We start from the raw sequence: 27,640 nt of genomic DNA, 5'->3' as shown, positions 1-27,640 counted from the left end.
AGGAGAGTGCGCGTTGCTAGGGGGCGGGGCGAGGCAGCGCGTTGCCCGGCAACGGTTGCCGCGGGGCGGGGCCGTTCCCCGCCTCCTCCTCCTCCTCCTCCTCCTCACTCCTCCTCCCTTAGAACAGCTGGTCCTGTCGGGACGTACCATTGCGAGCGAGCGAGGAGGGGGGCGCAGCGAGAAGAGCCGGCGGGCGGGGGGCCGCGGGGGCGGGGCGGAAGGGCAACGGCTCGCCTCTTTCTCCCTCCAGCTGAGGCGCAGTTGGTGCGTTCCCCGCTCCTCCCTCCCCCCCCCCCCCGCTCGGTGCTGCAGGGAAGGCGAAGCGGAGGAGGAGGAGGAGAGCAGGCGGCGGCGGAGGGAGGCGGCGGGTGCTGGGCTGACAGGACAATGGCGCTGCTCCCCTCGGCACGGAACCCCCTGCTGCTGCCCCCGGCCCGAAGGGGGCGCCCGAAGGCCCGAGGAGGGGCCCAGCCCAGCGTCAGGTGAGGGGTGGGGGGGGCGAGGGAAGGGGGGGGAGGTGACAGTGGGGCTGCCCTGGGTGGGGTCTGGAGGAAGGAGAGGACAGGGGCAACGGGAGGCGAGGAGGGGAGAGGGGAAATGAGAGGGGTGGGGGACAGGGGGAGGGGTAGGTGGGGGGAGACGAGGGGAGGAAGGGGAGGAGAGCAGGGGGGTGGGGTGGGGCTGCCCTGGGTGGGCTGTAGAGGGAGTGGAGGAGAGGGTTGTGCAAAGGTGGGGGGGGGGTGAACATGCACCATTTTATACATGCATACAGTGCACACACACACACACACACACACACACACGTATATGTATATATATATATATATTCTTTTCCACCATAAGGTCCTAAGGCAGGTTGCCACCGCACAAAATCAAAAATCCAATGAAACAAAGCCAGAACATGTGGCCTTAAGCAACAAAGGAGGTGGCCTTGCAAAAAATCACAACTGCCTGAACAACTGTCAAAAGGGTTAGGGTCGTGTGGGGTGCAAGGGGTGGGGAATGCCATGATGCAGATATTCGGGGGGGGGGTTTGCTTTGGTGCAGGTGTGGGGTGAGGGGTGCCTGGGGGAAGGGGTGCTTTGGTACAGAATTGGGAAGCATTCTGGTGCAGAATATATGGGGGTGTCAATAAGGGTGGGGGGTCGCTGGGAGTTAGGGAATAGGGGTGTCGTTGCACAGGCAAGAGCTGAGGGTGGGAAGGGTTAGGGGGCGCTGGCAGTAGGTGCTGCTTGAGGGAGGCATGGCAGGGAGTGGAGAAGGGCTAGAGGCAGATGGTGAGGGGCCTGGTGGGGTGGGGGGTGGACATGAGCATTGGGTTGAGCTGAGGTGGGTTCTGTTGGAGGGTCTGGCTTGCTGCAGAAATACTGTATGCAGAGGGTCAATGAAGGGGAGGGGCTGTTGGGTCTAGGTGGAGGTGAGTATGGCCAACATGGGGTCACCTCAGCGCAGAAAATGGGTGGGGTGGGGCAGGGCGGGGCGGTGAGTAACAGTTGTAAGGAGCCTGGAGGCTAGAGGGCAAGATGTGTAGGGAGTGGGTTATTGGGTGGTGGGTCCAGGAAGGGTAAGGGCTTTGTTGTATATGTTTACAGAATACAGGAAATTGTGGGGTAGGAAGAATAGGGGGCACCCAGAGGCAGGAAGGGTGTGGATGCAAGACTGGGGAGCTGGCTTACTAGTTTGCATTTGGCCCTCTCTGTAAAGGCTCACTTTGGTTTTGTGGCACCCTTTTTCAGGGACTAAATAATTCAAAAATTTTAAAGTCTCCTCGCTAGCTCACCTGAGCATACCCTTGGGAGCAGATCCTGTTGATTTGCGTTCCAGGCAAGTTTAGGGTCGTAGATCAAATCCCTAGTTATTCTTCCACCCCCACCCCCACCAAAGTGTATTCAGAGGGCTAAGAGTTTGCCCAGGGCCCAACCCCTATGTGGATGAGTAGTTAGGTTGATAACAGAGGTTGCAGATAAATGTGCATTGAGATACCAGTTACTGAAAGCAGCTAGTAGGATGAGTTGTGCGAGTGTTGCAGTGTCTGGGCCAGTGAGCAGTGCCCTGTGGATGCATTTGAGCTCTCCTGGCATCTTTTTCGAGTTGTAGGTTATCAATCTAGCAGGAAAGAATCATAGAATTCATGGGTTGAGGAGAGAAGAGTCTTGGCTGGATGCGTTGGGTCCAGTACAGTTTCAAGACGGAGGGTTCAGAGTCAAAGAGTGTGATGGAAAATGGCTGGGGAAAAAAGACTTGGGAACACATAGGCTCCTGGATTATTCCCCCATCCTTCATGCAGGAGGCTGATGGAGGGAGGTGGAGAAAGCTGTGGTGGTGGGTTCAGAATGTTTGGGGTATGTCAGATCGCCGGAGGCTCTAATAAGGAGGTGGCTTGTGGTGGTGGTGGGAGTGTAGGATGGGGCAGTTTGGGAGGGTGCGTGTTTGAAGTAGTTACTTTGGGGGAAAGGATGTAGAGAGGATATACTTTAGGGGAGAGATTGTAAGGACAGGATTCAGTGAAAGCAGGCGTCCCTTGGAACTGCTGCTTCTCCTCTTGTCATTTGGATGATCATTGAGTATGTTGGGAAACAATATTACGAACTGGAATATTGAACACAATGATATTTAAATATGCTTGCAGAGAGCTGGATGAGGTCCTGTGCCACTGTAAAGGCAGGGCAATGCGTCCTTGTAAAGCAGGGCAGGCTTTAATAAAAGCCAAGGCGTTTTGGTGAGACACCCCTTTGGAGTCTTGAAATATTTTCCGGCATCTTTCTTTTGTCCCCCTCTCCTTTCATAGCAAATCCACAAAGCAAGGATGAGATCAAATTCTTAAAAGTGTGTGCGCGCATGCCTCTTAAGCCCTCCCAGACAGGCACAAAGAATAGCAGCCTTTCTCTTTGCAATATGTTTACATGGCTGCCTGCGTGAAGGTTAAATTCCTCTTTCTTGTGGGGTGGCAAATTAAATTAGTCACAAGTGTGTGCGTAGGGGGTGGGGGGGAGATGCCTAAGGGGGGTGGTGGAATCTTTTGCAGGCCTGTGTTTTACAGTTGTTTGTGTGAGAAAAGCCCCGTCTCCAAATATTCCTGTTCAGTAATTGGAAAGAATGCAAGACTTAGCTTCTGATTTTCTTCTGAGTTCTGATTATTTAAGCTATTATATATATATATTTTTAAGAAGCAAGCAAGCAAATGGCTTCTAATGAAGCTCTATTAGCTTAGCAGAGCGAATGACCTTGGGAAAGGAGCTGCTGTTTCAGAGCTGCCTTGGGGATTTGTTCTTGAGAAACAGATGTAAGTAGTGAGCAGTGTACAACATTTGCCCGCCCCTTAGAATGTCATCTGTTCACATTCTCCTCCCAGATCGCAATGGCATTCCATTCCAATTCCAATTCTAACCCCCCCCCCTACCCTCCCATTCCTTGTTTAACTTAACGGTACTTTGCAAATCAAATGGTGCTAAGAGAGAAGCAGTTGCCTCGCTGCAGAAAATGTACTTCCTGGGTTGCTAAATGAGGCTTGCGAACTGCTTAGCAAAATATAGCAGTGTTTGCACAAAGACCGGTTGTGTTTCTCTGTGTCTGTCTTCCTATGCTACAACTGGAGAAATGTCACAGGACGATATTTCTTGTGTCTCTTTCAAGCACTTCAAAATGAGCGGGCTGGAGCTAGAGGTTGGCACGCAAACTTTCAAAACCCCTGGCTGCCTGTCAAAAGGGAAAGGGAAACATTTTCCATGTTCCTCAAATAAAATTCCGTTAAACCGCTGAACGCGCAGCTCCCATAAAGCATGAAAGCTTATTTAAATTTATAAATTCCCTCTTCAAATGACAGTAACCGTGAAGAAATTTGGAGCCCAGGAGAATATTACAGTGGCGTGTCTCCTTCCTTTCCTGCATACTGGGGGTCTCTCTAGCAAGCCCCCTCTGGTCTCCATGGCTGGCGTCCTTTCCTTAATGAGATCTTCCAGGCCTCAGTAAACCAGTCCTGCTCAGTTATACTAAATACCCTTGCATTCTTTGCATGCTCACTTTGCTGCTGGGAGTGGAGTGGGGCATTGAGTTTGGGCCTGGAGGTGGGAGAAGCATGTTCAGATCTCTGCTGAAGTTCAAATGTGTGTTCTCTTTCCCTAGACCACCTGTCAGGGACTGCCAGGCTCCTCGCTAGGAGAGGGCTAGGGGAGGTCCTACTCGGGAGGAGAGCCGGGGCAAAGGTATTCCTTGTGAGGAGCGAGGGGAGAGAGATCCTCCTCTTGAGGAGGAGGGGGACAGAAGGACTACTCAAGAGGAAGGGCTGGTTGGAGGTCCTGCTCAGGAGGAGGGCAGGGAAAGAAGTCCTCCTCGGGAGGAGGAGTGGGAGAGCAGCTCTTCCCGAGAGGAGGGCTCTCTATGTTACAGGGGACCCCAGGACGGACTGCTCCTCTTCCTCTAGCCTTTTCCCTGAGCTGTCTTTAAAGGAGGGGGAGGCGCAGGGGCTTGGAGACTCTGCACACAGACCCAACACCACCAGCCAGAGAGGATCTGATGAAGAACTGACACTTCCAGCACCTGCACAGCATCAGGGGGTCAGGAGGCGCAACAGACGTCGTTTTAGGGTGCCGAGACTGTGGTGTTGGGCGGGAACTAGGAGAGGGGCACTTCCGGATTCTGCAAGTGACTGAGCAGTCATGTTTTGAACTAGATCTACACTGTAAATAAGGGTCCGTGCTCAGTCCATGGTCAACTCATACCTCTTCCACTCAACCCATATGTTGGTTCGCTCCAATGTTGAACTGAATTGACACTCTGAGCATCTTGGGTGTTCATTCTCTTTGTCAAACATAGTCCTTTTCATCTCTCTTTGCTTTCCCTTCTTGCTGGTCTCCTAGGCCAGTGTTTTTCAACCTTTCTTGGGCAAAGGCGCACTTGTTTCATGAAAAAAATCACGAGGCACACCACCATTAGAAAATGTTAAAATTTTTTAACTCTGTGCCTATATTGACTATATATAAAGTAATTTTTCAATTTTTCCCACGGCACACCAGGCAACATCTAGTGTGCCGCGGAACAGTGGTTGAAAAACACTGTCCTAGGCTGCAACCCCACCATTGACCTAGGCAGTTCACCACCATACTTCTCCCTGTTCTTTTCTAGCATTGCTTTTCCTGCAGCTTGGCATCTGATCTTAGGGATAGAAGCTGCTATGTGGAAGCCCCTTGCTATAGGAGTCCTTCATTGCTATACCTACTGCAGCAGGGGAAGGGAGACTTTTGGCTTGCAGTGTCTGCTAAACACCCCGAGATTTGGGTGCAAAAACTAAAAAAACAAATAAACAAAAATCATTTCCTGATTACCCCGGGGGATGACTCAGTGCCTGAGGATCTTCTTTGTATGCAGAAGGTCCCAGGTTCAATCCCTGATCTACTACAAATCACCCAGTGATCCAGCAGTAGTAGATCTTGCCCTATCTTCTGCCCTTCCCCTTGCTACAGAGGGAAGAAGCACCCCGGTTTCTTTTGCACCCCTAGTACGCATACCTAAAGCACCCTTGCAAATAAGTCCACAACTGTTGCTAGCTCACTTGACCTCGTATACCCATAGGTGTGGTGTTATTTCCCCCAGGCAGTCTAGATAGCGCTTTGGCCATCCGTATCAAATGTAGCACAACCTGTTGGCTGACTTTATCCTCACAAAGACTTGAGATGAAAGTGAGACACACTTCTTGCTGGCTGGCTCTGTTGATATCTCCAAAAACATCTCTCTCCGCCCTTTTGTATATATCTCTGCCATGTGAAAACAACATTGAGTGCATCTGATGAAATGGACTCTATTCCATGGAAGCTTCAGCCGCAATAAATTGGTTAGGGCAGTATTCGGTGTTAGTCATACTCAGAGTAGACGTACTGAAAGTAGCTTAAGTCAGGGGTCAGCAAACCTTTTCAGCAGCGGGCTGGTCCACTGTCCCTCGGACCTTGTGGGGGGCTGGACTATATTTTGAAAAATATAAATACCCTGCAAGCCAGTCCCATAGCTGCCTCCAGACCTGGAGGAGGAACGCACTCTGCACACGCTCAGGAGTGTGTCTCAGCGCTGCCCGCTCACTGGCATTGTTGACAAGCAGCAGCCGCTCCATCAGCCCAACCCCGAGGAGCTCCCAGGTCTGCTCTGAGTGTGACTAACTTTAGCTATCGCCCTCAGTCTTTAATCTGGTCCAAGCTTCCTTGTTTGTTACCACAGACAAGCATAGCTATTATTATTATTTTATTAAATTTGTATACCACCCTGTGCCTGCAGCTACTCCTCTGAAAGGTTGTGTGAGGATTTGTCTAGCTTAGGCATTAAAGAATAACTGAAGAACATTACAAATTGGATGGCTTAATTTTACTACAGACACGCAACTGTAAAATTCCTAGTGAGTAGATGTGACCATGGAGAATAACTTCAGGCACTGGCCCCAGTGACTTTGCGGCTTCATCTGTGGCAGGTGAACGGGTTTCCGGAATGGTTTTCTGGCTTCCATGTGCATGCAGCTTCCAGCTACAATACAGAACTAGGAAATGATGGTGAACTGTTTCCCCCCACTAACCTCCAGTGCTAAGAGATCTGTGCAATACGTTTCTCATTTGCTTAAAGCATGGAACAAGTGAGCAGAAGAGACATGCTGGATCAGACCAAAGGCCTGCATCCTGTTGTCACAATAGCTGACCAGACAACCCCCAAGGGGAGGGCTCAAGCAGAACATGAAGGCAGTAGCCCTCTCCCATTGTTGTACCCTAGCAACTGGTATTCTCAGCCATGCAGCATCCGATTTTGCAGGCAGTGTGAAGCCATCAATCATAACTAGTAGCATGCCTTATCCTCCATGACTTGGCCCCCAATATAGCTTCAAAAGGGGATTAAGGAGCCACCACAGCTTGTGGTAGCGCATTCTAACTTTGCTATGTGAAGTACTTCTGTTTGTCCTGAGTCTTCCAGCGTTTAGCTTTGTGGCATTGTTGCATTGGGCGAAAAGCCCTTCTTCTGAGCCACAGGATGATACCATATTCCAGTACTAAATGAGAGGGAGAAAAACTTATTTCTATTCATTTCCCCCACACCATCCATAATCTTACACACCTGCTTATTGTTTCTCTCCTCCCCATTTTTTAAAAATAATAATAATAATGTGCAATCTATCTTCTCCTGCACCGTCAGACATTGAGCATGCACCTTCATCCCAGGATCTAGTGCAGGGCATAGGCAGACTCGGCCCTCCAGATGTTTTGAGACTACAATTCCCATCATCCCTGTTAGCTAGGGAGGATGGGAGTTGTAGTCCCAAAACATCTGGAGGGCCGAGTTTGCCTGTGCCTGATCTAGTGACTCCTTGCCGCCACTGTGCCGTTCGGCTTGTCAACTTTGCAAATTCTTTTGTGTGCAGGATGCTGTTTCTGCATAAACAGGAAGAGGCATGTCAGTTACTCCTTAACCAGGGCAGCAGCTCATCCAGCTGACTGGCTGTGAACTTTTCAGTTAGGGAAGTTCACAGGAAAACCCCTTCCTCTAAGCCTGCATACTGTATAACGTTGTTGCTCAGAATTACAGCGTTATTTTCCCCCTATGTGTTATTGTGATAACTGTTTCACCTACTGTTTCAGGTGAAATAAATGAATGGGAAGTACTTGCTTCTGATCCAATACACTCTGCCTTGGGGCATGCTTGGTTTATGGGCTGCATCTGCTCCCCAACACACTTGCTGAGATCGTTAAAGCAATAGATGTCGACCACGGTTATATCCATACCTTTAATGAGACAGTATGGACCTTCCAGAGAAGATAACTCATTTTGAAAATTACTATACTGTACTCGTAATTGCACAAAGGGTATACTGGGCAAATTTATATCATAGTCGTGAATTCATATAGTCTAAAGGGAACATTTATAAAGGAATGGGCGGAGTAACCTTGGGGTAAAAGGAGATGGATTTGGCTGAAAGTTCCAACAAGAACCATGCCCACAGGTCTAAAATAAATTTTATATAAGATCCAGGTTCAAAGGGAATAGTAATTTGGCTCCATTGTGCTCCCGCCTTGTAGATAATGGAACAATAGCAAATTGTATACATACTGATCAAACGATCAGGCTTTGCAAATGTTAGATGACGGTTGTCGTCCAGCGACCTCACAACTACCGGTAACTTTGGTTGTCTGTAGAAAGGATTGCTGGAGGAGACTCTTGAGAGTCCCATGGACTGCAAAAAGATCAAACTTATCCATCCTTAAAGAGATCAGCCCTGAGTGCTCACTGGAAGGACAGATCCTGAAGTTGAGGCTCCAGTACTTTGGCCACCTCATGAGAAGAGAAGACTCCCTAGAAAAGACCCTGATGTTGGGAAAGATGGGGGGCACAATGAGAAGGGGACGACAGAGGATGAGATGGTTGGACAGTGTTCTCGAAGCTACCAACATGAGTCTGACCAAACTGCGGGAGGCAGTGAAAGATAGGCATGCCTGGCGTGCTCTGGTCCATGGGGTCACGAAGAGTCAGACACGACTGAACGACTGAACAACAACAGAGATGATTGCAATTCAGCAATATATAAATGGTTGAAGTAGTAATGGCTTTTGACACTTTCCCATAACACTGGTCTCCCACATCGCAAACTGTCTGTTTCAAAAACCAATAATAGGGCAAGCATGGAGGGCCCCCTCTTTGCAGTGGGGAAAGTCCAGTTGGGCATGCCCATGCAGTTCTGAACTGTGTCCGATGAATGTGAGAGATGGATGATAGCCATAACTGTATGTTGCTAGTTTTATGGGCTGCTCTTGCATTATGTTTGTTAGCTCTTTGCATTCAGAACAAAGGTCAACTCTTTGCATGTCAAGGCTTGCCTGTTTGGCCACCCTGGCGTGGCTTGAGAGTAAAATCATGCACTGGTCTGCTGACAGGGTTACTTGGTATTTATGATCAAAGAGAATGTGTTGCAATTCAGATTAGGAAGGAAACCCCTTCTGGGAGTACTCAAAGAGAAAGCCAATCCTCAGCACCTCACAGGCCAGCACAAGGCACACCCTGACTTGCAGTGGGCTCGCAGCATGAGTGCACAAATGTGTCGGTGACCTCCTGGTGGCGAAAGGGTGTTTTGTGCCCACATGATATGCAACCCCTACTTTGCCAAGTGCCCTGAACTGAGCGAAAAATACTTTTGTTTTCAGCAGGCACAAAAGGTGGAAGATAAGTTCATCCAACTGGTAGAAATGCTTTAAAGTGATGATGCAGAAATCACAGAGGAAACGGGAGTGGGCTGATAACTGGAGACAGAGCATTTTGCAAAATGATGTGGAAAGAGCAAAGGCCTGCTTCTACTAAGTGTATATGAATACTGACAGTTTCAGAACTGCTGGCACAGTACTGCTTTGCCAGATGACAGATCTCTTTCAGCAAGCCTTGGCTCCCAACAGATTGAAGTCCTTTTGAAGCATCGCCTCTAACCGTCTCCCATTTTTCTTTGCAGTTGTAGCCGCCTTCGACAAATTCAGAACATCCTGACGCAGAGCAGCAAATCCCAGCCAGATGGAATACTGTGCATTTTGGGTAAGTTCTCCCTAGTCATTAAAGTGCATCAACAGCATTATTGAAATGTGCAGGCTAAAGCCAGAAGTTGTGTTTAAGGATGCTAGAGATATTCAAAGAGCTCAAGCATTTGAGGAATGTTACTTGCCCTTAGCGGGACGTGGGTGGCGCTGTGGGTTAAACCACAGAGCCTAGGGCTTGCCGATCAGAAGGTCGGTGGTTTGTGTAAAGTATGAAGTCATATTAGGACGCGGGTGGCGCTGTGGTCTAAACCACAGAGCCCAGGGCTTGCCGATCAGAAGGTCGGCGGTTCAAATCCCCGTGACGGAGTGAGCTCCCGTTGCTCAGTCCCTGCTCCTGCCCACCTAGCAGTTCGAAAGCACGTCAAAGTGCAAGTAGATAAATAGGTACCACTCTGGCGGGAAGAGAAATGGCGTTTCCGTGCGCTGCTTTGGTTCGCCAGAAGTGGCTTAGTCATGCTGGCTACATGACCCAGAAGCTGTACGCCGGCTCCCTCGGCCAGCAAAGCGAGATGAGCGCCGCAACCCCAGAGTCGTTCGCGACTGGACCTAATGGCCAGGGGTCCCTTTCCTTTTACCTTTACTTGCCCTTAGCAGCTGGAATGTGTTGATGAGTTGAATGCGGAGCCCCTTAGAAATGAATGGAATGAAGAGGTCACACAGTTTTAAATCTCTGGCTAATGCCAAAGACCCATGTGCTTTTTAGAATTTAGTGGTCTCCTAAGAAGCACATGGAGACAAGGCAAACGTTGAGAATGGGCCGTAGCTCTGTGATGGAGCACATGCTGTACATTGGAAGGCTCTGGGTTCGATCCTTGGCATCTCTTATTGAAAAGGTAAGGCAGGGAGATGCCTGGCCTTTTGTCCCTGGGCTTGAAACTGGCTCTTCCCATTTGCAGTTGCCCCAAAAGACCTGTGTGCGGAAATGGAAAGAAGTGTGTTTGCTGCTTCAAGGAGAGCAGAGCCCCAGATAAAAGAAATCAGATGTCAGGGACTGGCTAGATGGTGAAGAATGGTGGGGGGCTCTTGCCAGAGAACCCCATGCAGGCATGGCCAAACTTGGCCCTCCAGATGTTTTGGGACTACAACTCCCATCATCCCTAGCTAACAGGACCAGTGGTCAGGGATGATGGGAATTGTAGTCCCAAAACATCTGGAGGGCCAAGTTTGGCCATGCCTGCTAGGGAAACCTCAGGAGAGGAAGGCTCAGAGCCAGGGAAGTAGTGTTGGGACATGGAAGACAGGTCAGAGGATGAAAGCGGCAGGCAGAATGCTTGAATGCTGAACAAGCAACAGACTTGAGTGAGACAAGCCTTGCAGTCTGCATACCTGGAGCAGCCTTCGTTGTTGAAATACAGATACTACAAAAAAGAGTGAATCTCTCTTGAGTACTGGAGGCTGAATAATGTGACTGGCCTGAGAGATTTGTCTCTAAACATGGAGGCAGTGCTGGAAAACTTTCAAGCAATCTCGTCATGCTTCCTGGACGGTCGTGAGTAAGGCTGAGTGTGGAGTGAGTTGGGATGTGAGACACTTTCCTGCTTCCTTTCTCCCTCCCCATCCTCTGCCCAAAACGTATCATTAGAAGTAGGCTTGTTTTACGCTGTCTTCTTCTGTGTTTCAAGTTTGTAAAATTTATGTGCGAACTTGCGTTGCGTTTAATTGTGAACATGCACCAAGGACTGGCTAGCAGATGGGTTGGAAACAGGAGGGTTAAATGAGTTGCAGCTTGGAAGAAAAAATGCATGGTTTTGTCTGAGTAGTTAAACATTCTGGGCACTGTATATTGTCCATCCATGAGTCAGGGAGAAATCTCTGTGGTAAGGGAAACAGCTAAATGCAATTAAGCAGACTAAGGCTCAATTTCGGAATGCCTCGGAGGAAAACTTTGCAGTTTGCACGGTGTGCCACTTCTAGCTGGCCCTGGCTTTCTCGGTGAAATCTAAGCCATGCAGAAGGGCGCTTGCCTGGACCCCAACCAGAAAGTTGCGGTTAGGTGGCTTAACCCAAATTTTGATAACTCTTTGAAGAGTTGCCATTTGCAGGACACCAGGAATGTGACAAGAGGCTTTGTGGAGACTGAACTATTCGTTGTTGTTCAGTTGTTCAGTTGTATCCAACTCTTCGTGACCCCATGGACCAGAGCATGCCAGGCACCCCTATCTTCCACTGCCTCCCGCAGTTTGGCCAAACTCATGCTAGTCACTTCGAGAACACTGTCCAACCATCTCATCCTCTGTCGTCCCCTTCTCCTTGTGCCCTCCATCTTTCCCAACATCAGGGTCTTTTCTAGGGAGTTTTCTCTTCTCATGAGGTGGCCCAAGTACTGGAGCCTCAGCTTCAGGATCTGTTAAACCACAGAGTCTAGGGCTTGCTGATCAGAAGGTCGGCGGTTCGAATCCCTGCCACGGGGTGAGCTCCCGTTGCTCGGTCCCAGCTCCTGCCCACCCAGCAGTTCGAAAGCACGTCAAAGTACAAGTAGATAAATAGGGACCGCTCCAGCGGGAAGGTAAACGGCGTTCACCAGAAGCGGCTTTGTCATGCTGGCCACATGACCTGGAAACTGTCTGCGGACAAACGCTGGCTCCCTCGGCCTATAGAGCGAGATGAGCGCCGCAACCCCAGAGTTGGACACGACTGGACCTGATGGTCAGGGGTCCCTTTACCTTTACCTTACTGCAGGGTAGCTTTTAGGTATTTCCATGAGGAAAGGAGGTTGCACAGCCGACCAGAATTAATTTGCAAGGCTTGCGTCCGCAGATCTGTATATTATGAACGGTGCAAATGTTGCTTAGACCAGGAGTTAATAGAGGTGTATCAGGACTTGGGAGCCTTAGCTAGGAAACACTCAGCTGTATCTCTGGAGGCAAAGACCTGAAAATAAGTGGAACTGCTGCAGTATCAAGGTTGGAAGAACCTCCTGAACGTACAGCAGAATATAAACACTCCTAACTTGTATATAAAGATTCTAACTTCTGTGCCCTGTACAACTCTGAGAGGCACCTGAGTGCCCTAGATTTCTTGCCGTGGTCTCCCTGGGCTTTTGTCTGGCCCCTGCTTATAAGTCTGGATTTACTGGCGGCCCTTGAGTCGTATCCCAGCGTAACCCCGTGTGAAAGTCGAGACAGAACAGTGACACAGGAAGCCAGGCTGTTTAGAGAGCTTGCAGCTGGTTCCAGCCACGAAAGAGGCCGCCAGATATTAACTGTGATCAGATCCTGGACAGCTTTCATCCTTTCTCGGGTAGCGCAGGCTAGATGAGGCTAATTAAATGCTTACGGCACGGCGACATATCAAATTTTCCTGTGCTTGGTCCCATCTGAAACCCTTTTGTGAGCCGTTCTCCCCAAGAATCCCCTGCTAATACCGGACTGCTGCATTTCCAGCTAGGGGGTGGGGTGGGGGGAATGCCAACCCCAAGCCTGGGAATTTCTGTCCCCTTCTGTTGCTCTGCTGTAAGCTGGGTTTCATTTTTCTCTTCTTTTGTTTCACTGGGGGAGGATCTGCTGCAGTAGGCAGCCTTAGGGAAATGTTCCAACTCGAAGCTGGAAAATGCATTTTAAATGCATTGCGGTCAGTTATCAGAATTGTAGCACAGGCAGATTTAAGGGAGTGCGACAGGTTTAGTCGCACCGGGTTCAGAGCCTCGGGAGCGCTGCAACTATGATGTAGAATGGAAGGTGAGAGGTGGGAAGGGGCCACCAAATTTTGGCGTCACACAGGGCACCGCTGAAATTTGAGACCCCAAGGTTCTGCCGCTGATTTTAGGCTCCTGGGTAACCAGGTGTTCTGAAGGTATTTCCCCTAGTCATAATCAAAAATGATTTGCTCTAGCTGACTGGGCAAATAAGCCTTACACTAGCTGGTGGCTTTCTCTCTCTCTTTTTTGGGGGGTGGGGGGGACAGGACACAGATTTGCTTACTTAGATATGTGTACAGATTTGCTAACTGATATATGTGTACGAAATAAATAAAAAAATTAAAAAATTGTCCAGTAGCACCTTAAGAGACCAACTAAGTTTGTTCTGGGGTAGAAGCTTTTGTGTGCATGTACACTTCTTCAGATACCGATATGTGTAGTTATGTGTAGGTAGACTGACGAGTAGACCTACTGCCAAGGCCACCATATTTGATGCTGATGCTTCACTATCTGTGTGTCCATGCAGGAGTGCATTGTGTGGTTTGACGGGCTTGTTTGAACGGTTTAGACTTGATTTATCAAGTATTCTTTGCCTCGGTGTTACTAACATCTGTGCAAAAGCTGCAGTGAAATTCCTGTAAATATATTCTGTAAGCATGGATGGCTTTTTAATCAGTTGGGTCACTTCCTTGGCTGCCATCCTAAAGCTGTTGGTAGCCGGAATCCGTTATTTCCTCCCCCATATGTTGTTCAGTGCATTTCTGCAAGTGAAGATACGGTACCCTCCCTCCTACAAAAACAAAGAATGAAGCTCTAACCATGGAGTGAAATGCACCCCCTTTTTCTCCAGGCCCACCCTCCGCCTCCTGGTACCCCTTTGCTTTTGATTTCCCCCAGAAATATGGAGGTTGACATTAACCTAATGTTCTGGTTTTGTGACGCCACAATGGGAAATTTCTTCCATTCATGGGGGTGTGTCTGTGTGGTTCCCCCCCCCCTAAAATCAAAGCAGTTTTGGAACTGCATGTTTGAAAGGATAGGGAGAAGGTTCTACTGCATCAGAGCTACCATTAACCCCCCAATCTGCTTACTAAATTTTGTAAAAAGCTGATCCCTTTATTCATATAAGATGCAGATTCTGCATGTTATGATGACCACGCAGGGCTGTTACAGGCCAAAACGTGAGCAAGTTACATGTAAACCAATAGGGCAAGGATATCATCGGGGGGGGGGGGGAATGAGAACAACTGAACTTGATTAAATTGTCAGTGATGCTAAACAATACAAAACAATACAGTGATGTTAAGGAATGGGGTCAGTTATCTAGAAGAAATAAATAGTGGAGTCTGTTAAAAGCTTGTGTAAAAAGAGGTATTTCAGGTGGTGGTGTAGACTGCTTTTTGTTATAAAAACATTAGTTCAAGGAAGGATAGCTATGAATGAAAAATGCAGAGAACAAAATGTTATTGGCAGTTGAAATGTGTGTGTGATTCCATTATAAAAAGGATGTTTTTCTACTTTTTTGTTGTATACTATACAACAGGATAGGATGCGGGTGGCGCTATGGTCTAAACCACAGAGCCTAGGGCTTGCCGATCAGAAGGTCAGCAGTTCAAATCCCCATGACGGGGTGAGCTCCTGTTGTTCGGTCCCACCTCCTGCCAACCTAGCTGTTCGAAAGCACATCAAAGTGCAAGTACATAAATAGGTACCGCTCTGGCAGGAAGGTAAACGGCGTTTCCGTGCGCTGTTCTGGTTCGCCAGAAGCAGCTTAGTCATGCTGGCCACATGACTTGGAAGCTGTCTGTGTTCAAATATATATTTGTGTGTGTGTGTGTAATATTTGTTGTATGCTGTATTATTATTTTTGTGTGTGTGTGTGTGTGTGTGTGTGTATACACACACATATATATGAAGTTTGATTATTTAAGAGAAAAATCAGAAATTAACCTGAAGTGGCATGTTGCGAGTGGGACTAGATTCCCTTGGGGGTCTTTCTCCTGAGCCTTTGAATCTCACCTTGCCCCCTCAGCACAGCCAGCCCCTTGCGATGATCACTCTTAACATTTTCCTTCTGCAAAGCTGGAGGTTATTTCTTGGAAAGCTGTCAGCTCTCTCCTGCCGTGACTCAGGGATTTATTCCATAATTCTCATGGGCTCATGTTTTAATCATAAATCTTGCGTTGGAAGAATTAGGTCACCAGATTAGCTTAATAGGAAGCTTCAACCAGCAGCATATCAATTAAGGAGAAATGGTATTTTCAGAGGCAGATGTGGAACGATTAAGGAAGCTCTCCCAGTGCCCTGCTGCTTTGGACAGTCTGCAGCATCCTGCTGTTCTCCCCACCGTCTGGGGAATTCAGTCAGTGATAGGATGGGTAAGTTACAGGTAAGTAGCCGTGTTGGTCTGCCATAGTCGAAGTAAAAAATAAAAAAAATCCTTCCAGTAGGACCTTAAAGACCAACCAAGTTTGTTCTTGGTATGAGCTTTTGTGTGCATGCACACTTCTTCAGATGCACACGAAAGCTCATACCAAGAACAAACTTAGTTGGTCTCTAAGGTGCTACTGGAAGGATTTTTTTTATTTTTTATTTTGAGGATGGGTAAGGTAAAGGTAAAGGTACCCCTGACCATTAGGTCCAGTCGTGGACGACTCTGGGGTTGCGGCACTCATCTCGCTTTACTGACCAAGGGAGCTGGCGTACAGCTTCTGGCTCATGTGGCCAGCATGTCTAAGCCACTTCTGGCGAAATAGAGCAGCGCACGGAAACGCCGTTTACCGTCCCGCCGGAGCGGTACCTATTTATCTACTTGCGCTTTGACGTGCTTTTGAACTGCTAGGTTGGCAGGAGCAGGGACCAAACAACGGGAGCTCACCCCGTTGCGGGGATTTGAACTGCCGACCTTCTGGTCGGCAAGCCCTAGGCTCTGTTTAAAGCATATATTTAAAGCATCAGGATCATGCAGATAACACTAACAATGGGAAACGGGAGGATGTGCCGGGATGCATATTGCACCCTGTGTACCGCAGTAGCATTTGATCTGAGAGACGACTTAATGGACACAGCTGTGTGGAGTGTGATATACACAGAATCATAGAATTGTAGAGTTGGAAGGGACCCTAAGGATCATCCAGTCCAACCCTCTGCAATGCAGGAATATGCAGCTGTCCCATACGGGGATTGAACCTACAACCTTGGCGTTATCAGCACCATGCTCTAACCAACTATCCGTGAGATGTATGTCAGGAAACAGAGTGGAAACATATCAGATATCAGCCCCTGCAATTGATGGGCACTATGAGGATCCCATATTGGCCAAACCTTGATATAAAGCCTGGACTGAGCCTGGCCTTCTGACCTTCTCTGGCTTGCAGTGTATTATCTTCTGTTTCTCAGACGCCTCCAAAAACTAGTCTTTGGAGTCCTGGTTTTGGAAAGCAGAAAGCTCAGATCTGGATTTGTGTATGGCAATTCCCAACATGACCCAGATAGGTAATGGTTTTGTGTTGCCTTAATCCACGTGAGAGTGGAAGCCCAGGGTAGGCTGCCCACAGATCTCTAGTTACTGTTACCTGTCGGTGGCCAGCCAAACGTTGCGAGGAACTTCAGAAGCAGGGCACAATGGAAGCAGCCATCCTTTGTTCTCAGTGGCTCGTATCTAGCAATTAAGGGCTGGGGAGCAGGAGAAAGGAGAGGAAGAGAGACTGGGAAAATGGGCGTCACTCTCCTGGGTATTTTGGCCAGTAGCCACTGATGGACCTGGGGTGAAAAAAGCACGCAGCCCCACTTGAGCTGGATCCACCGTCAGAGAAGGTCCAAACACACAAGGGAACCAGATCTGTGCCTCAAAGGGCAACAGCAAATGTTGAAGCAAAGGCTGAAGTATTTTGGATTTGGGGACAGATTATTCGCACACAAGGAGAGGTGGGGCATGACCTTGACGGCACCGTTCAAAAATGCTTTTATCCTCCTCTTCATTTGTTCCTGACACCATCTGTTGCTCAGGAGCTCTTTCCCCTTCCAAACTGTCCTCCGGTGCTCCCTGGTTGACCTTGCTGTCCCAATTCCCAGCTCTGCACTTGCCGTTCTTCGGCTTAGTGTATCATAAAGGGATTTTTTGGGGGGAAATGATCCTCGATTGTTCCAAACTGGGCAGTGGCCTGAGGTCAGCCGGCGTTGCCAATCCCTTTCTGAAAGGGGCGGCTCTGGGCTGGATTTGCGGCTTAGTGTGGGGGAAATAAATATGAAGTGCTTCTACCTCTTAAATTGCTTCTGTAGCATTGTGGCACAAGGCTTTTCTACTCATTGTTTTTAAAGCGGCTTGCACCTGACTGTATCTCTGTTCCAGTGTCCCCTTTCAGCTGCTCTTCATTCTCTTTTTTTGGTCCACTGTCATCCGTTACGAGCATTTTGGGCTGGTGCAAGCATTATAGATATTTGGAGGCCTAATGCCACCACAAGAACCTTGGTTATACTCAGTGGTTTTCTAGCTTCTTGTCGGTCCTTGGCTTGCCCCCTTGATTTCAGGGGTTGCTCACTGTTGACTTGCCTCTCCTTATGCAATCAGCTGATTGGCTCTGGGAGCGTGCCTTCAAAGTTCATATGGAACAAGCAGTTTAGATCCGGCTTCCTCAACCTCGGCCCTCCAGATGTTTTTGGCCTACAACTCCCATGATTCCTAGCTAGCAGGACCAGTGGTCAGGGATGATGGGGATTGTAGTCTCAAAACATCTGGAGGGCCGAGGTTGAGGAAGCCTGGTTTAGATTCTGCAGAGGGGCGGGGCGAGCCACTCCATTCATAGGAAGCACATTGAATCCAAATTGATGGTTTGTTTGGAGCAAGCGGTTTTGGAGAAAGTGAAGCCCTTGGCTGTACTAGGGAGTCCCTCATAGGGAACACTCCCTATGGGAGCAGCTCCACGTGGGACTTCCCCGTCAGTGGCTGTTAGCTGACAAGGAGCCCTGATTTTGCAAAGCAACAGTTAGGAGCTCAGTTGAGGCTCCCGATGGTTCCTTGGTTGCTGCATCCATTCATGTCCCACTCCTGATGTGACAAATTGGGACCTGTGCCAGACCTGTATAGGCCCATGAGCTAGAGATCCCCCCTGCTGCTCTTCAGGACCAATTGCAATTTCAAAAAGGACTTGATTCCCACCCACCCCAACCCCTTTGTTTTAGTTGTCAGGGTATGTTGGAAGCTGCAGCCTGCTTCCAAAGCGTAGGAGACTTAGGAAGAAGGCAGAGGCTTCAAACATTTCCCTAGTTTTAGTTGGTTATTCTGTGATTTGGAATTGGAACTGTTGGTTCTTTCCACCCTATGACCTTACTGTGCGTTCCTTACGCTTCCTTCTGCAGGGATTGACAGCCGATACAACGAGGGATGCCGGGAACTGGCCAACTACCTTCTCTTTGGCTTGTACAACCAGAGCAACAACGAATTTGAAAGATCGGGGTTTCCTGAAGAGGTCCTTGACGGTAAGGGAAAGTGGCGCTGTGCGCTATTTTAAGATGAACACTCAAGGGGGCGAATAAGGCTGGTCTCCTTTCACTTCTTTTGATATCACCTCCTCTAAGTTTCTCCTGGTGTACTGTATTTAAGGAAGAGGCTAGACAGGTGCTCCTGTTTCTTTCCTAAAACGTCTTTGTGGACGTTGATACAACCCTCCCTCTTCCACTTGGCTCCCACGGGTATTCCATTTTAGTTAATTGTTTTTATTTGTGGTGTTTTCCGTGTTGTCCCTTAACCGAAGTTCTCTGGACAACATACATTAAAAATGGTTAAAATGGAATGGAGACAATTGAACGCAGGCAGGCCTTAAAATAGGGGGGGGGGGGAAATTGTCAAGACACCAGAATCCATTCAAAAGCCCAAAGACTACCCAAGAAAGCCTGGGAGCACTAACGTCCAGGCGGACATTGGGCTATCAGTGCAAAAAACGGAATACGGCTGCTTGGCCATGAACTGTTTGGGTGACCTTGGGCAAAGAGTTCCCTTGGGTTGTTTCCTACATTACTGCCTCCTCCACCTCCTTTGTAGGTGATTGTGCCAGCCTGGATACTACGTGTGATTTTTACACATGCCAGCACATACCTTTGAACATCATAAAAGGAAAATATTGAGTGCAAAGGAGTCCTCTAACTCCCCTCCCTGCGCCATATTTCGTCATTTAGAAGGGAGAGATCACAAGGACTTAAAACAAAAAACCCAAAGTCCCCGAGTTTGTTTTCCTTTACCCTCCCCATCTCTCTTTCCTTTTGTGTCATGTATTTCCAGTTACCATATGGAGGGCAGGCACTGCATCGTTTGTTAATGATCTCACATAAATTGCTGTGGGAGCCCCATTAGCTGAAGAGCGAGTAAAAATCTATTAAATAAGTAAGGGCTTGTCTGAGCGTTGCATCAGGAGGACAAACAGGTTAGTGACTTAAAAATAACATCAGGTTGATTTCTTGTTCCTTTTAGATGTCATCCTACTAATAAAGCCGGACAGCGTCCATCTCTATTGCAACCCTGTCAACTACAACTACCTTTTGCCATATGTAGCATTCTGGAGAAACTTGCATTTCCACTGCCTGACTGAAAACGAGGTGAGTGGGCGAGTAGAAAACATAGAAAGAAAAAGCATTTGTCTGAGGCCGTCCTGAGCTGCAGCAGTTCTGGCTTCCCACAGAGGCCTTTGGCGTTGCAGAAGGTCTCCTAATTCTGTGGAATTGATACGATCCAATGAGACGCTGTTGCAGTGGTCAGAGCCCGACTCCCTGCTCTTTCGTGGAATTTAAATTAAAAATGGTTAAGAAATCAAAACGGAAGGTTTGCCTGACTTGCAGCTTGATATTGTGCGAGTTCACGTGGAGGTGCCACTGGGTTCAGAGGGGCTTACTCTCGAGTAAGTGTGCACAGGATAGCAGCCTTGATCTCTGCTTCATATCACCGTTACGTCAAGATGGTGACTTTGAAAAAGGCACAGCGGACCCCTTGCTTGTTGCTGTTCCACAGTTCTTGCCATTTGGATCATTTTGTGAGAATACAAAAAAGGGAAGAAAGAGACCAAATAATTGAGTCTTGAGTCTTGATCCTATCTGGTGCTTTTGCTGCAGTTCTCAAGCTGGTCAACAGCTGGGGCACAGGACAAATGCATCCCATACATGTCAGCAGAACAATCCTTTCTTGCCTTGGTGGCTGCATCAAAACTCCATGGAAGGTGGCTTAAAACATCCCTTTACTGTCAAAATAACCCCAGGGCAGCAGTTAAGTGAGCACTCTCAACCTGGGGCTTAAATACTTGCATTTTGGCCAACACACCAGTAAGCTTTTCAGCTGCCAGACACACCCAGCTTCTAGGGCTCTGTGTGATCTGAAGTCTGAAGTGAAGGCCACGCTTAGGAGTTGATGCAGGTGAGTTGTGCATAAGCAAGCTGATTGCTAGCTCGGCAGAGGCTCTTTTTATTAGCAAGAATATGCACACACTTAGGAACAGTCTGGCCTTTAGCACTTTTGCATCATGAGCTGACACATACGCTTCCTCTGGTATTTGCGAGACCTGCTCCACCACGTCATGGTCCTGTGGGAATGTTTAGGAGTGTGGATGAGTATATATTATTTATATATCTCAATCCCAGCTTGTATGAGCAAGCTCCAAACTTAGCAGAGTTTACATTCCCTTTTAAAACACAGCAGAAAACGTTTGCATAGGCTTGCTTAAGCCAGCTATATTCCTGGTATATTCCCCTTGTTCCCTCTTAAAAGTAAAGATACAAAACAGCACTGATTATTAGATATAAAAGTGTTTACTCACGGACATCCAAGAGTCACAGTACAGGCTTCAAGGAGGCAGACAAACTTAGATAAATGTATTTACATGCAGTGAAGCTGCTTCCATAAGGGAACAGCCTTCACCCCTGCTTCTCTCAGCTGCAGGCTGAGAGAGCATCCTGCTTCTTCAAAGGACGAGGCAAAAAGGAGAGTGATTTTTGGGATGTGGTTCCCAGGTAAGACCACACCTACTTCTGGTTCCTGTAACTCAGTCCAGGTAAACAGGAAGTTAAGCCTGGAGGACTGAGTTACCTTCATGTCCTCTCTAGGAGTGTTGTGTTTGGCTGCTCTGTGTTTACATCCCACAGGTCCTACCAAGTGGAAAGTGAGCCATGCCTCTGCAAAGGAGGGCATAGGTCACAGACAGGGCACGGCAGACTACCGAGAGAGCAAGAGGTTAGATAAAGGACATGGCGTTCAGACAGCCGTGGGCGGGAGTGTGCTCCACACCCGGTGGTCAAGCTGTGGTTGGGGCGGAGGTGTGCCTCACGCCCAGTGGTCATTCCTTCAGAAGTCCAACCTGCTCATTCGTCATTTGGGATTTGTAAAAGAACCTTTCTGGGATAAAACTCCTGCAAAATGCCTTGGGTGCACGCACAGGGCTCCCCACTCTGCATATCCCACAGGAGAGAGTAAGGAAGCCTCCTGCACACCTAGGAGCTGGTGGGTTGTGGCACCAGTTGATCTCCTCCTTGGCAATTAGATTAAGTGAAGCACCTTTCTCATAGTTCACGATGCTTTTCCCTTTGAAGCCTGGTGGTTCTGGACCGAAAACCATTTCTTGGAGCCAGGCTCATTATGTTCTAGTGCTGCACCTGATGAAACCAAACAGCTCTCCAGGTTTGTTGGAATTTAAACGCCCACAGCCTTCAGGAGAGGCAGGATGAGATCCCTCCTTCATCTGCATATATATTCCGTCGCTATCTGGATTATCCAGCCCCTGACAGCATCTCCCTTGAAACTCAACGGTTCTGTTCGTTCCTTTGTCCTGTGATCTGGCTCTGCCGCTCAGAGTGAGAACAGAACGTTATCTGCTTAGGCGTGTTGTACGTTCTGCTCATCTGAGCCAAGCGCACCTTGTCTGTCTGTTCCTGGTATGTTTCTGAGCACAATTCAAAGCGTTGGTGCTGGGCCTTAAATGGCCTCAGCCCTGTATACCTGAAGGAGCATCTCCACCCCCATCGTCCAGCCCGGACATTGAGGTCCAACTCCGAGGTTCCCTCGCTGCGAGAAGTAAAGTTACAGCAAAGCAGGCAGAGGCATAGCTGTCAACTTTTTCCTTTTTTAAAGGGAAATTCCCTTATTCCGAATAGGATTCCTCGCAAGAAAATGGAAAAGTTGACAGCTATGGGCAGAGGGCCTTCTCGGTGGTGGCACCCACCCTGTGGAATGCCCTCCCATCAGATGTCAAGGAGATGAATAACTATGTAACAACTTAGAAGACATCTGAAGACATCCCTGCATAGGGAAAGTTTTAATGTTAGATGATTTATTATGTTTTAAAAAATATTTTGTTGGAAGCCACCCAGAGTGGATGTTACAGTAACAAATGGTAAAAAAAATCATTAAAAAAAATCACAACCCTGAAAAACAATTTAAACAACACAGTTTAAAACTCAGCTGCCATCTCAGCGTTTCTTCCTTCTACCAAGCATACATTTTAATGTTCTGTAAAATAATTGGGTGGCATTCGGTGAAATTTTTACTAAGGGTAGACCCAGTGACTTGGTCATGTTCGTTAATTGCAGTGAGCGTACTCTGAGCAAAACTCAGCTGAACGGCACCCATTATTTATTGTAACCTAATAGTTGTAGTAGTAAGGTAGTGCAAGAGTTTTCTGCAGAGGGCTGTATTCTGTTGGCTGGTTCCGTCTGCTGTTCCAGGAGAGAGATGCCTAGAGTCTATCTGTGAGCTCCTCTTTCCCACTGAAGTTTCACACGTTAATGTTTTAGCTCACTTCTGTGCCATGTATTTAATACACTCTTATCACACTTGAACCATCATTGCTTCTCCCGTGGAATTCTGGGAACCGTAGTTTTTTTAAGGGTGCTACTTTGCTTCGAGGACCCTTAAATCAGCCTTTCCAAATTCAACAACGCCTCTCTGGTTGCTGGGCTTTGCTTTGCAAGCACTTTAGAGATTACTGGTGCAGTTACTGTGTTTTCTTTCTTGTATTTGGGTTTTTTCGTATGCCACAAAATAGGCACCCATGTTGGGTTGAACCAGTCGGCTTTTTGCAGTACGAATGTTTCTGCTGTGCTTCTTCTCCCCCACTCTGTAAGTGGGCCGACTGGATAATGATGTACTAACCACAATGAAAACGAGCTCTTTCATGGAGCTTTGGCACCCGCAGAATAGAGACCCAGCATATGATAGGCATATGATTTAACCGAAGAGACTCCCAGTGTTCCCCTAGAAATAGCAGGCAAGCTCTTTTTGTCTTTATCCATTTTCTTTAAAACAACACCACTAACAGCCTCAGTAAAATAATTCATTTTATACGGCAGTAGGCAATGTTCACAAGGCAGTTTCTGAGCTTTCGAGTTCCCCTGAACTCCTTGGTTGGGGGTTGGAGGGAAGAAAACAGAAAAAAACCCACACATGGTTGTGCATGAGAGAAGATTCTTGAGCCGTGCCTACAGCTTGGTCTGTTTCCCAGTCTTGAGAAAGAAGCTTCTTTCAGATTTAACTGTGACAGAATTAGTGCTCTGGACTGAGCTCATAACTGACGTGCATTTTGCATACGGCTGCCATGACTTTGAGTTGGTCTCTACTGACTTCAGGGAGAGCCAGTCCAGCACAGTGGTTAGAGTGTAGGACTAGGACCTGGGAGACCAGGGTTCTAATCCTCCCTTGGCCTTGACGCACACTGGGTGACCTTGGGCCAGTTGCTGCCTCTCAGCCTAACCTACCTCACAGGATAAAAAATAAAAAAATTCCTTCCACTAGCACCTCAGAGACCAACTAAGTTTGTTCTTGGTATGAGCTTTCGTGTGCATGCACACTTCTTCAGATACACTGAAACAGAAGTCACCAGACCCTTATATATAGTGAGGTGGTGGGGAGGGGTATTACTCAGAAGGGTGGTGGGAATGGGTGATCGGCTGATAGGTGTGGTAAACATCAGCAATCACAAGACAGAGAAACCAGTAGCAGAACACTTCAATCTCCCAGGACATTCTATACAAGATCTCAAAGTAGCTGTCTTATTACAAAAGAATTTCAGAAATAGACTGGAAAGAGAAATTGCTGAATTGCAACTTATTACCAAACTCAAAACCATGGAGAGACCTGGTCTGAATAGAGACATTGGATTCTTATCTCATTATACACGATAAAGCTATTTTTAGCCATCTCACCCCTTGCTTTTTCCTGTAAGCCCAATTGCAGTCATTAAGTCGTCAACAGGTTTTCCACACCTATCAGCCTATCACCCATTCCCACCATTCCCCACCCTCTCACTATATATAAGGGTCTGGTGACTTCTGTTTCAGTGTATCTGAAGAAGTGTGCATGCACACGAAAGCTCATACCAAGAACAAACTTAGTTGGTCTCTGAGGTGCTACTGGAAGGAATTTTTTTATTTTTTATTTTGTTGTGACTACGGCAGACCCAACACGGCTTGTTGTTGTTCAGTCGTTCAGTCGTGTCCGACTCTTCGTGACCCCATGGACCAGAGCACGCCAGGCACGCCTATCCTTCACTGCCTCCCGCAGTTTGGCCAAACTCATGTTAGTAGCTTCGAGAACACTGTCCAACCATCTCATCCTCTGTCGTCCCCTTCTCCTTGTGCCCTCCATCTTTCCCAACATCAGGGTCTTTTCTAGGGAGTCTTCTCTTCTCATGAGGTGGCCAAAGTACTGGAGCCTCAACTTCAGGATCTGTCCTTCTAGTGAGCACTCAGGGCTGATTTCTTTGAGAATGGATAGGTTTGATCTTCTTGCAGTCCATGGGACTCTCAAGAGTCTCCTCCAGCACCATAATTCAAAAGCATCAATTCTTCGGCGATCAGCCTTCTTTATGGTCCAGCTCTCACTTCCGTACATTACTACTGGGAAAACCATAGCTTTAACTATACGGACCTTTGTCGGCAAGGTGATGTCTTTGCTTTTTAAGATGTTGTCTAGGTTTGTCATTGCTTTTCTCCCAAGAAGCAGGCGTCTTCTAATTTCGTGACTGCTGTCACCATCTGCAGTGATCATGGAACCCAAGAAAGTGAAATCTCTCACTGCCTCCATTTCTTCCCCTTCTATTTGCCAGGAGGTGATGGGACCAGTGGCCATGATCTTAGTTTTTTTGATGTTGAGCTTCAGACCATATTTAGCGCTCTCCTCTTTCACCCTCATTAAAAGGTTCTTTAATTCCTCCTCACTTTCTGCCATCAGGGTAGTATCATCAGCATATCTGAGGTTGTTGATATTTTTTCCGGCAATCTTAATTCCGGTTTGGGATTCATCCAGTCCAGCCTTTCGCATGATGAATTCTGCATATAAGTTAAATAAGCAGGGAGACAATATACAGCCTTGTCGTACTCCTTTCCCAATTTTGAACCAATCAGTTGTTCCATATCCAGTTCTAACTGTAGCTTCTTGTCCCACATAGAGATTTCTCAGGAGACAAATGAGGTGATCCGGCACTCCCATTTCTTTAAGAACTTGCCATAGTTTGCTGTGGTCGACACAGTCAAATGCTTTTGCGTAGTCAATGAAGCAGAAGTAGATGTTTTTCTGGAACTCTCTAGCTTTCTCCATAATCCAGCGCATGTTTGCAATTTGGTCTCTGGTTCCTCTGCCCCTTCGAAATCCAGCTTGCACTTCTGGGAGTTCTCGGTCCACATACTGCTTAAGCCTGCCTTGTAGAATTTTAAGCATAACCTTGCTAGCGTGTGAAATGAGTGCAATTGTGCGGTAGTTGGAGCATTCTTTGGCACTGCCCTTCTTTGGGATTGGGATGTAGACTGATCTTCTCCAATCCTCTGGCCACTGCTGAGTTTTCCAAATTTGCTGGCATATTGAGTGTAGCACCTTAACAGCATCATCTTTTAAAATTTTAAATAGTTCCGCTGGAATATCATCACTTCCACTGGCCTTGTTGTTAGCGAGGCTTTCTAAGGCCCATTTGACTTCACTCTCCAGGATGTCTGGCTCAAGGTCAGCAACCACATTACCTGGGGTGTATGAGACCTCCATATCTTTCTGGTATAATTCCTCTGTGTATTCTTGCCACCTCTTCTTGATGTCTTCTGCTTCTGTTAGGTCCTTTCCACTTTTGTCCTTAATTGTGGTAATCTTTGTACGAAATGTTCCTTTCATATCTCCAATTTTCTTGAACAAATCTCTGGTTTTTCCCATTCTGTTATTTTCCTCTATTTCTTTGCATTGCTCGTTTAGAAAGGCCCTCTTGTCTCTTCTTGCTATTCTTTGGAAATCTGCATTCAATTTCCTGTATCTTTCACGATCTCCCTCGCATTTTGCTTGCCTTCTCTCCCCCGCTGTTTGTAAGGCCTCATTGGACAGCCACTTTGCTTTCTTGCATTTCTTTTTCATTGGGATGGTTTTCGTTGCTGTCTCCTGTATAATGTTACGAGCCTCCATCCACAGTTCTTCAGGCACTCTATCCACCAAATCTAAATCCTTAAACCTGTTCTTCACTTCAACTGTGTATTCATAAGGAATTTGATTTAGATTGTATCTTACTGGCCCAGTGATTTTTCCTACTTTCTTCAGTTTAAGCTGGAATTTTGCTATAAGAAGCTGATGATCTGAGCCACAGTCAGCTCCAGGTCTTGTTTTTGCTGAGTGTATAGAGCTTCTCCATCTTTGGCTGCAGAGAATATAATCAATCTGATTTCGATGTTGCCCATCTGGTGATGTCCATGTGTAGAGTCGTCTTTTGTGTTGTTGGAAAAGAGTGTTTGTGATGACCAGCTTGTTCTCTTGACAGAACTCTATTAGCCTTTGCCCTGCTTCATTTTGAACTCCAAGGCCAAACATGCCAGTTGTTCCTTTTATCTCTTGACTCCCTACTTTAGCATTCCAATCCCCTATAATGAGAAGAACATCCTTCTTTGGTGTCATTTCTATAAGGTGTTGTAAGTCTTCATAGAATTGATCAATTTCAGTTTCTTCAGCACTGGTAGTTGGTGCATAAACTTGGATTACTGTGATGTTAAAAGGTCTGCCTTGGATTCGTATCGAGATCATTCTATCATTTTTGAAATTGCATCCCAGTACAGCTTTCGCCACTCTTTTGTTGACTATGAGGGCCACTCCATTTCTTTTACGGGATTCCTGCCCACAGTAGTAGATATGATAGTCATCCGAACTGAATTCGCCCATTCCTGTCCATTTTAGTTCACTGATGCCTAGGATGTCAATGTTTATTCTTGCCATCTCATTTTTTACCACATCCAGCTTTCCAAGGTTCATGGTTCTTACATTCCAGGTTCCTATGCAATACTTTTCTTTACAGCATTGGACTTTCCTTTCGCTTCCAGGCATATCAGCAACTGTGCGTCCTTTCGGCTTTGGCCCAGCCGCTTCATCAGCTCTGGATCTACTTGTACTTGTCCTCCGCTCTTCCCCAGTAGCATGTTGGACGCCTTCCGACCTGAGGGGCTCATCTTCCAGCGTCATATCTTTTAT

At 47.4% G+C, this 27,640-nt stretch overlaps 1 protein-coding gene across 1 annotated transcript in view; it reads left to right on the top strand.

The window, feature by feature from the left end:
• Positions 1-350: 350 nt before the first annotated feature.
• The window catches only part of C9H20orf194 (chromosome 9 C20orf194 homolog), an 80,132-nt gene continuing 52,842 nt past the window's right edge, over positions 351-27,640 (top strand). The window contains exons 1-4 of the mRNA XM_033161021.1: positions 351-482; positions 9,461-9,540; positions 18,538-18,657; positions 19,646-19,770. Of these exons, the coding sequence (XP_033016912.1) occupies positions 388-482; positions 9,461-9,540; positions 18,538-18,657; positions 19,646-19,770 (420 nt within the window). The 5' untranslated portion in view covers positions 351-387. The remainder of the gene's footprint in view (positions 483-9,460; positions 9,541-18,537; positions 18,658-19,645; positions 19,771-27,640) is intronic.

The sequence above is a fragment of the Lacerta agilis genome, chromosome 9, assembly GCF_009819535.1.
Source record: "Lacerta agilis isolate rLacAgi1 chromosome 9, rLacAgi1.pri, whole genome shotgun sequence".
NCBI lineage: Eukaryota > Metazoa > Chordata > Lepidosauria > Squamata > Lacertidae > Lacerta > Lacerta agilis.
Note: the sequence above shows the minus strand (reverse complement) of the source record. Positions and strands in the feature narration are given on the sequence as shown.